At 46.4% G+C, this 10,408-nt stretch overlaps 1 protein-coding gene across 2 annotated transcripts in view; it reads right to left on the minus strand.

The window, feature by feature from the left end:
* The window catches only part of LOC149336904 (putative protein kinase C delta type homolog), a 439,118-nt gene that overhangs the window by 211,023 nt on the left and 217,687 nt on the right, over positions 1-10,408 (minus strand). For both annotated transcript variants that reach the window (XM_089553211.1, XM_089553210.1), the window contains one exon: positions 8,555-8,711. In XM_089553211.1, coding sequence (XP_089409337.1) covers positions 8,555-8,711 — 157 coding nt within the window. The remainder of the gene's footprint in view (positions 1-8,554; positions 8,712-10,408) is intronic.

Raw genomic sequence — 10,408 nt, forward strand, 5'->3', positions numbered from 1 at the left:
GGGACAACCAGTCTGCACAGAAAGGAGAATTTTTCAATTATTTTCTTCAAAGTATAAAATGTGTTCAAAAACAGGAGGAAGTGTGTAGCACATAACCTGGAATAATTATTGAATGTAATGATGAAATGGAAACTTTGTTTCCTTTAGTGATGGAGATATGTTTATGCATAAACGCCGAATGAAGCGCGAACAGGATAAGTAAATCTCGAAAAAAGAAAACACAGCAATAAATGTTGCTGGAGAGAAAATGCAGTTGGACGCATTGATACTTCCACGAAGTGGTCTCTGTGACGCCAAAGGAAAAAGAAAACAAGCTGCTATTCCGTTTCGTTGGACTAAGGTGGCCTCGTTTTGCTGTTGCTGTTGCAATAGGCGTATTCGCGCTTTATTTGACGCTGATAAAGTGGTACAGAGCCTCAAGTGGTCAAAATTATTTCAAAGCCCTGCGCTACGGTAACTATTAATCGCAGTCACTCTTTTCACCTCCACCTTCATTCCTTGCTTCACTCTGCTTTCCACCTTGAATCGAAGCAGTTACTAACTACGCCATTCCTTTCCTCATACCCAGTTATTATTCATATTGTTCTTACTGCTATTATAAAGGGAAGCGCGCCTCTCGCGCAGTCAGGCTTTATATCCACGTAAAACACTCCTATGGTAAATGCACTAAATCAAAGTAACCGTCATTAGCCTCCAAACAAGTGTAATATGAAGTGCCTTTAAAATTACCTCTAGAAATTTTAGCCACCTTTCACTAAAAGCAACGTCCTCGTATGTCAAGATAAATGACTGAAATTTCATTTATATCTCTCTCCTCTAAAAAACAAACATATCTCCCTCCTCTTAGAAATTTTTGAAGCGCCTTTTCAATCTTGAGAGTGCAGGATTTGAAAGCAGGGGCTCGTTTCCCAAGCCATGCAGCGTGGAAAGACGAGCTCAAGGCCGGGTGTTACAATGTACCCATGCATTTTAAAGAGCCGGTAGGTGGCCAGCCGGCAGTGGGAGTCGAATCCACTCTCTCCCGAAGACGAGGCGGGTGCTCTACTAGTGCACTGCACGGGCTCGGGCCGGCCCAAAAGCCCGGGCCCGGCCCGGCCCGCGGGCCGGGCTGGGCCGGGACATGATCTGTTTTGCCGGGCCTGGGCCGGGCCCGGGCCTGAAGTTGCGGGCCCGGGCCGGGCTCGGGCTTAAAGCTGCGGACCCGAGCCAGGCTTGGGTCCGTACAGAAACGTCTGGTGCCCGACTATTCATTCACTATTGCAGAGTGAAGTACACAACTGCGGCATTGCAGCAACGACACGGATGAGCTATGGGTTATAGTACGCGCTGAGAAAAAAAACTAAGCTTTATTCATTGACCTATTTATTTCCTTCTTTCCACGCCGCGGTGGCTTAGTGTGATTACTTAGCCGGGGAACCAGGGTTTGCTCCTAGCCTTGGCGGCCGCATTTCTATTTAGGCGGCAAGCATGACAGCCATGTACTTTGTAGTATCATTGCTCGTTGAAGAAACCCAGGTGGTTGAAATGATCCGGAGCCCTCTGCTTCGGTGTCTTTCACAGCCTGAGTCCCCTTGGGTTCTTAAGCCCCAAAAAACATAGCTATTATTTTATAGCTATATTTTTCTCATGTGAGAAAATTCACAAACTAAAGCGCGTTTGGTTTTCTTTTTGATCAGCTGACCGGAACGTTTCGTAAATGAAATAGCCACAAAAGCTCGCGAGAGTTTGTAAATCTCATCTCATAACCGCGTCTATCCCTCTTCGTTTCTTCAGCCTGGTTGTCATGACAAGTGTTTTGTCCTGTAAGTTATCACGTGGTTCGCGCGTTATCTTCTGCTCCACCAGTAAGAGTAAAAATTTAACCGGTCTTAACAGTCGTCGCCGTAGCTCAGAGGTAGAGCACCGGACGCGTAATTCGGAGGTCGTGGGTTCGGATCCCACCGGCGGCATGTGGTTGTTTTTTCTTCTGCTTTTCTAATAAATTAGCCTTAAGCGATAACATATTCAGTAATATTCTAAACTGATCAACACCACAAAATAAATAAATTAATTAAAAAAAATCCCCTGTGCCCCTTGGTTTCTGTGGCTGTTGGCTTCTGTCATATTTACAACGAGCCCCTCATTCCCCTTCCTTGTTTGCTTAATTGGTCATTGATCGTTCGTAATCCCAAAACATACCTATACAGAAATGTTTAAGATGCTTATAGTCTTCAAACACCGTGAAATACTCAAGCCTTTTAGCTTTTCGTTTCCGCTGAAAGGAGTTCGGATATGAGTTCAACCTGTGAGATCGCGTTCACTAAAAAAATGTCATGCCACTGCTTGCTAGGCAGCTTTAATGTTTTTACTTCGCGGGCGGCAAAATATAACTGATTAAAATCATGGGGGAGTGCAAAGTAGTCTATTACGCGCGTATGCAGCCCTTTTTGTTTGGCTCTCAGAACTTCCGAGTTTATCATTGAATACGTACACGAGATCACTGACCAAAAGACAGGCCTGGCGAGCACTACCCTTAAACACTTCCTTCTGGGTTAAAAAGAACCAACTTTCTGCAAGCCAAACTGTGGTTTCAAAGCCTTTGTCGGCCAGTTTCTTATCGGTCTAGTAGCAGTCTACTTGCTCAGAGTGAGCAGTATAGCTCAAGCGTTACTGTGAAATGGGCCGGGCCGGGCCCGGGCTGGGCTTCACTCCAGGATTCACGGGCCGGGCCGGGCTCGCTAGAGCGATAATTTAGCGGGCCTGGGCCGGGCCCGGGCTTGAAGCCGCGGGCCTGGGCCGGGCTCGGGCTTCAGGTCTCGGGCCCGGGCCTGGCTTGGGCCTCAGATTGAGGCCCGTGCAGTGCTCTATGCTCTACTTCGAGACCACGGCAGTCCGGGATAATTTCATCTGACCATCCGTATATATATCTAACGCGATATCAGTGTCGTTCTGAGCTAGCCTAGACAACTCGAAACTAGGTTCTCCTTGTTTAATATGAATTAACATAGGGACCACCGCCACCCTTAAATTAGAGTATGCATGCGTAGTTCGAAATTCTTGTGTATTCAGCCCATAGAAAACACTCAGCATATCGATCTACCTATAAACCACCCTTAAAAGTTATTTACTCACATTATCATTTTCACTACGCGGTCACCAGCCTTTACACTGCGACTACTCAATGAAGGTGTGGGTCTTTTTATCAAGCTGATCATTGTCTCTCAGTTAGAGTCAGCTACCAAAATATGTTCTGCCTCCTTTCCCGCTCAACATTCACCGTTTTTGTTCGTCCTTCCTTCTTTTTTTTTCACAGGGGTACAAAGGAAGTAGAACAGCCTTCCAGCTACGCCATGCGTGATTACAGGCTCCCGTATATACCTCCAAATATTCATTGTAGAGGTTAGTAGCTACGTTCAAAAACCAGCCTCGGGACATATAAAAAAAGAGCGAAGAGCAGCGTGGATTACAAACCAACTGAGAAGAAGAAAAAGAACAAAACGCTGAGGCAGCGCATGAATATCCAGCGTTAGCAATATCGAACGAATATTGCGTCGTTAGCCATCTTTGCCATATCGGGTACGAATTTTTCGTTATATCTGGAGATCTGCTGTTTTGATACCAGCGTGTACAGCGCGAGAAGACAAATAGTTTGACACCACTTCAAATGTTCTAGCTCAATTAGTTTGGCCGTAACGGACGTATGAAGTTTCAAGAAGTCACAATTTGGGGAACCAAAGGTGGGCGGTGCGAATCCCTTTGATATGGTACGCTTTGGTTTGACTAGTAACCTTATGGTCCGTAACGCGCTGAATCTTTTGATGTCACTCCGAGCATTCTACGCCATTTGGGTGGTCCACAATATGTGCACGAATGGTACCACCCACTGGTCACACTTAAATAACATTGGGTTTCATACTAACGCGACATTGAGTAACGAGAATATTGGAGTATCGCTCTAAATATTAGACCTGGGTAGGACATGGCGATCCGCTGAAACGATATCTGGTAGACTGTTAATAGTAAAAATGTACAATTCATGGGACGGAAATTGTGTTCGGCAGAGATTAGGTGGGGAAGATTGCAGAAGGAAGAACTCTAGTATTCGATGGCCTCGTATAATGTGCAGGAAGGATTACAAGGTAAAGGTATTTTGTACGTTGATGGTGGTGATGTGCCATTTGGGGCTTAAAACATGAAGACGCAAATAAATGTAGCACGGAAGCGGTACGCTAATTTCAGTCCGCCTAGAAAAGGCCTGGATGCTATTACCACAAGACAGGTTGTAATATAGGGAGCTACTCAGACGTCCAATCTCCGTAGGTACGCCATCCTACTAGGCGATTTGGATAACATGCTGCAGATGGCTCACTTACAACAGCGCTCACTTCAGGCGCGCGTGGTCTTCGTAGTGCAGGCCGCCCAAAGATGGCAGTCTTGTTGTGCAGAAGAACACAACTTTTCGGTCATGGAGTGCCACGACATCAGCGCTTTTAGCCTGAAACGAGTCTTATGCACAGGCATCGGTGTGAAACGAGCGCGAACTCCTGCAGTAGTTATAATCACGAGTCGAGTGCGTGGAAAAGGTACGACAGGGTATGGACAGGGTGTCGTTCAATGAAAACCACAGAGTGGTGTTGTGCTGCTCACGCTGTCGCTTCTCTGGTTATAAACATTGCTTTCTGACATCGAGCAGTAACCACGAAGAAAATTTAGGCTTTGGGATGCGCGAAATCGCATGGGCTTGATGATGCCTGCAGGCGAAACTGAGCTGTATAAGTCAAGCATATGACAAGAATACAGGAAGCTGGATATAGAACGGCTTAGCACAGAAACATAGAAACAATGGCCGCAAATCCGCGGTTGCTCTCTGCAGCGCTCTGATTCTGTCCGTGTTAGTTAACGCCTGAGTTTTGCGCAATCATGTGCTCGCTGTTATGGAATTCGGGCAAGACATGCAATTTCTTCTTATTGCAGCAGCGCACGGCAACTATGATTTACAAATTGGTTTTGCTCTGGTTGTGAAAAGACAAACTAAAAAGAAGCGCGCCTTGTGTCCGCGACTGGGCCTTGCCTTGACTGAAGATATGGCCGAAAGAACATTTCCTCAATCGTGGACGTTTGTGCGATTACGAGACTAAAATAATACATCGATTGTTACAGATGTCATACAATCGAACAAAACGCCCTCCTTTAATTCGTTAATCTGACCAATTAGCTGCTCTAGCTCGTATGCCACAAACGAGGGCTTAATGAGTCATCCATACTGACCATCATTTGATCGTAGTGGCGCACAGACAACTTAGACAAAAGCGCCATGGCTAGGGTGTTTGGACTGCTCAAAGGTGGGAGAGAAATCAATTTTTTTTAAGGTATCCGGGAAAGAGTATAGCCGAGCACCAGGCCATGGTCCAGACATCCACATTACGCCCTAAAATAGCCTAAAAAACAGCGATCATATTTTCCTGCATCACTTCACGAAAAGCAATTGTGCGATGTTCCAAGCGTGAGGTTCGCATGATAAGTTAACTTGAAATAGCCTGTGAACCAAAACCTTCTGGGACCGAAGGGCACAGCTGTTTTACATAAGATCGCTGTAAACAGCACAACTAGGGTTATGCTCTACCTGTTCCTACCCTTCGGATGCACCGATGGTGCTAAACTGTTTTCTCGTTGATGATCTCTGTGTACTTCTTGTAGTTGGCGCATTGGTCCTCCAACATGTTTTGCAACACCTGTGTCACTCAAATTTTGTACGACCTTTTCAGCAGAAGCAAAATTGGCTTTTCTGGGTACTTAAATTTTACAGACTGGAGAGAGCTTCTGGGATTCTATATATATATGTATTTCGATTTATGGTCTAATTCTCTCGCTCTTTTCTTGCACACGTCGTAGCACCGGTTTTATGCTAATGCCGCTCTTATAAAAACTTCGCGCAGTTTGCTAATTCTGTTGTGACGAGTGTTCCATTTCTTGAAAGGAGTCATCGATGACCGAAACGTACATTTTCAATATCCCGCATACGGAACGGTGACTGACGACCGTTTCTGTGGTGACTGACCGACTGGTGACTGCCGGCTGGTGACTGACGACCGTTCTGACGACCGTTTAATTTATTGTGGAGAGTTATGCAGATCCAAAGCCGCCATGGTGGCTCAGTGGTTATGGCGTTCGCTGCTGACCCGAAAGACTCGGGTTCGATCCCATCCGCGATGGTCTAATTTCCATGGAGGCGAAATTCTAGAGGCCCGTGTACTGTGCGAGGTCAGTGCATGTTAAAGGACTATAGACACCAAATTTTTGCTTGCGTGTTTTTTTTTAAGCTATGCGCTAGGCACTGGCATACATGGAGCACACCGCGGTATTCGTCTGCGACCGTTAAATAAAGTATAATTGAATTTCGTAACGTTGTTTCGGTTTCAACTGCCGAACAATGACTTTGACGTGTTACTGATATTTAGGTCACGTCAGGAATGAAAAATCTGCTGTATAACTGCTGATAGGTCGTTTTACGTCATTCAAGGTCTTGAACGAGGCTGGTGTAAGTGTTATATTGAACTAAAGTTACGTATCAACGATGATATTAAAGTTTTTCTAGGGCATCACGTGACCTAAACACCCCACTACACGTCACAGTGATTATTTGGTTGATGAAACCGGAACCGAAATCGCACGAAAGAAATTCAATTATAAATTATTTAGTGGTCGTATGCAAATACCACGCGGTAATCCATGCATTCTAATGTCAAACATTCACTTGAACGAAGGAAACACGCAATAAAGTTAGGTGTCTATAGCCCCAGGTGGTCGAAATTTCCGGAGCCCTTCACTACGGCGTCCCTCATAGCCTGAGTCGCTTTGGGACGTTAAACCCCAACAAACCAAACCTATTCACAACCAAACAACAAAAAAGTTCGTAGCGCTGCCACAGTAACTTTGATCAGAGAAGAAAGAAGCACTTGAGGAAGTCATAATACATGTACGCAATGAAAAATAAATATAGGATAAACTAATGTCCTGCTTTTCAACGCTGCTTTTGTTGTGGTATATGGCGGAAAATGACGCGTCTTTATTCTCTAACAATCTACAGCGAACGGACGGTGTTTTAAAGTGTGCTGTGCAGAAGTGTTCACCCGCTCGAATATTCCGAATGAAAACTTTTTCTTCCGGCACTAATATTTCAATAAAAGCTTGTCTTCATTTGTCACTTATAGTGCAAAACTCGGGATGATCTGAGTGGGAAACTCGAAAATGCTACTTTTAGCTCTACTTATTTTACCGTGTTCGACGCACAGCCCACGCTGGTTCTCGTAGCGGGCGAAAAAGTTCACAACATTATTGTAAAAACTCTAGAGATCACTGCGAGGACCCGCATTGGGAGAATGCGAAAGCATTGACGCCTCTTCTACGCTTAGTTGCCTCCCACCTAACCTAACCTAACCTAACCTAACCTAACCTAACCTAACCTAACCTAACCTAACCTAACCTAACCTAACCTAACCTAACCTAACCTAACCTAACGACATACCGCACCATTCGACTGATACACAAGGACGCGCGCAGTCGACGGCGCCGAGACAGCGACTGACGCAAGCCGGAAGCGCCCGAAGCGGATGTGACGCGCACGAACTTTCTAGAAGGTTCTGCTCACCTCATCGTGCCGCCACCCTCTCCTCTGACGTCACGGTGACCCCATTTCAACGTGACGGGATGACATCACGACTTACCAAGACAACCACGTTGGTCCGCCGCCACCGCATTTAACGCCATTGTATTACTTGGCTCTAATGTACCTCTCTTATTACTCCACATCAGCAAAAGCTTTTTTGTGTGATTAATTAATCTATTTCAAACCTTCATCCGACTTGGTTGCGTATTTTCCCACGATTTTGACGTCCACGGCTGTTTTGACGTCAACCCTCTATATCGACGTCCAGGACTACTTCGACCACTAACAAACTTTTCGCCTCTAATTAATTAATTACTCCACATACCAAATTTGACGCGCAGCGACATTTGATCATCCTCTAACTCATACAGTCATTCCTTCACTGCTAACTGTTCCTCGAGCGACGCAAGGGCTGCGGATATGTTCTGCGTCCACTTTCTACGGACACGAAACCACGAACCACGTATTGTTTTAGCATTAAAAAATCAAGTTCACAGATCTGGAACACATCATGACATTGAGGAATGAGCTTCACGCGACGACCAGAAACACAGCGCATGGCCTGTCGGAATAATGAGATTCCGCATGAAAACCAGGTAATTAGTACTGTTAGTGCTTTATTTAATAAAATAAAAACAGGAGTAAAAAGATGTGGCTAGCCGCTGCATTAGCCATCGTGAACTGTGGCTAGCGTGAGGAAAAGGTCAGGGAGAGGACAGTGCAGGGGAGAGAAGAAGGGGAGCGAGAAGGAGGTATGATAGCCTGGTAAGTTGCCGACAATATAACATGCCTTCACGATGTGGTCACGAAGCTTCAAACGTTTTTTCTTCGGTATTTTCCGCAGTTATCAATCAGCCTCTCAGCGATAATGCCCCGAAGTGTGGCCGCAACAAAAACGGTAAAGCTCACCAGAGGAACTCCTTGCAGAAGGCGCAGAAGGTGGGTTGGCGGAAGAACTTCTCGATGAACTTGTGACCCTTGACCTCGAAGACCTTCTGGTGCTTGATGGCGCCACGGCGGCGGGTGATGCCGCCGGCAGCCTTGGGCTCCTCTTCCAAGGGAGTGGCTGCAGTGCCGAGAATAAGCAGTGTCATCAGGATAACGCAATGCAAGCAAGTGGATTGTGCGTGACAAGCAGTGTTAGGATTGCAAGTGAGGCCTGCACGCGCTGACCACCTAATTAGAATAGGGGGTTTTGAATACACCTAATTCACTGGCGCCTTCGTAGCCACACATGGGACCAACACTGAAAAAACAAACAAACAAAAAAAAACCACGCTGAACCTACCCTCAGGAATACAGTATGATACCATTACAGATCCCTCCCGCGCAAGTAGCGCTTCTCTTTCGCCTGAGATGGCGGGCTTGAGGGAGCAGCAGGGGACATGTTTCAGCGTGTCACTGTCCTGCTCGTTCACATACGCCTTGGGTGAGTCATTCGTGGGGGCTGCACAACAATGCAACAGGTACCTCGCACTCTCTTTCCCATCCCTCCTTCCCCCTCCCTTTTTTTTTTTCTAAAAAGCGTGGAGCGGGGAGGATCAGAGGAGGCGATGGGTTTGCTGGTTTTGTTATTTTCTTTCGAGGGCAGTGGGTTGTTCTCCCTCACTCCCTTTTTTCACGGTAACGTGGTCGGACAAGCCGAACGTGGGGAGCTTTGTTCCTGAAGCAGGGCGGCTAGATTTTATGAGGTCTGAAAAGCGGTCTCCGAAGTTGGCTCCAAACTACCCTATTCCTATTCTTCCCTCTCTCCGGGCTATTACTGCCCAAGCTCGCTTTTTACCCATTTGTTCGTTTCTTTTGTCCAGCTTTGTGGTGGTTCACTTGCTCCCAACCTATGTCAACCCCGTCTCTTCGCTCTTTCTGCCGGGCGACAGGCTGAAACATACCACCCTCCAAGTCAGGGCTCTTTCTGTTGCCTGTCACCTACGTTGAGCCTCGTCTTGCTTTTCTTAGTTTTTGTATGCTTCACGGCACATTGCGGTCCTCAAGGGAAACTTTGGCTATCTTTGCGAAGGGGGTTCAACCGAAACGTTTCGCGCACCATTGTTCAATATATCGTAGCTCCATTTCGTCTACATAGGAGCGACCTTTGAGAATGCAGCACGATTAGCGTGAGGGAGACCACTGAACGGGATGTGCACGCACATAAATCCGCTTTTTTTTTTCTCTTTTAAAGCAAATCCGCATCAGCACTAAAACACCACACAGACTTTGTGAACGCAGCAGTATGCTAAGCCCACAAGATACTGATAAACCGCAGATGCCTCATGTGTCTTGCCAGGTGTTGTACAGGCGTCTACACTTGTTTGCAGCACTTTGACACCGCGCAGGGGTGTACGCTGGCGTCTGTACGAGCGACGTAGGAGTCGAAATAAAACCTGATCGTGCACTCATATTTGCGCCACTCGAGGTTCACTACGCGTTTCTCAGAAAGCTGTGTCGAACCATGCAGGCAGCGACAAAAGTCGAAAAACGCAAAGCGGAGCGCGCCCTGTGAGCGCACTCTAGAAAAGCGTCTGGGCGTCTGCACATGCAACTTTTCATACCAGCCCACAAATAGCGCTTGAGGAGCGGTCAAGTTCCCTTTAGATGAAAGCGTTACAAATGCTATACTGCAGTGAAGAAACAAAAAAGTCTGATTCCAGCAGTTATCAGAATTCTCCTCCAACTGCGTGTCGTCTGCTCCAGAAAGGAAGCGTTTCTTCTAAGGCGAATAACTCTAAGTAACTCGCTGCTAGCTCACAATTGAATCGTGGGACA

This window comes from Amblyomma mixtum, chromosome 7, assembly GCF_055824585.1.
Source record: "Amblyomma mixtum isolate Tamu chromosome 7, ASM5582458v1, whole genome shotgun sequence".
Lineage (NCBI taxonomy): Eukaryota > Metazoa > Arthropoda > Arachnida > Ixodida > Ixodidae > Amblyomma > Amblyomma mixtum.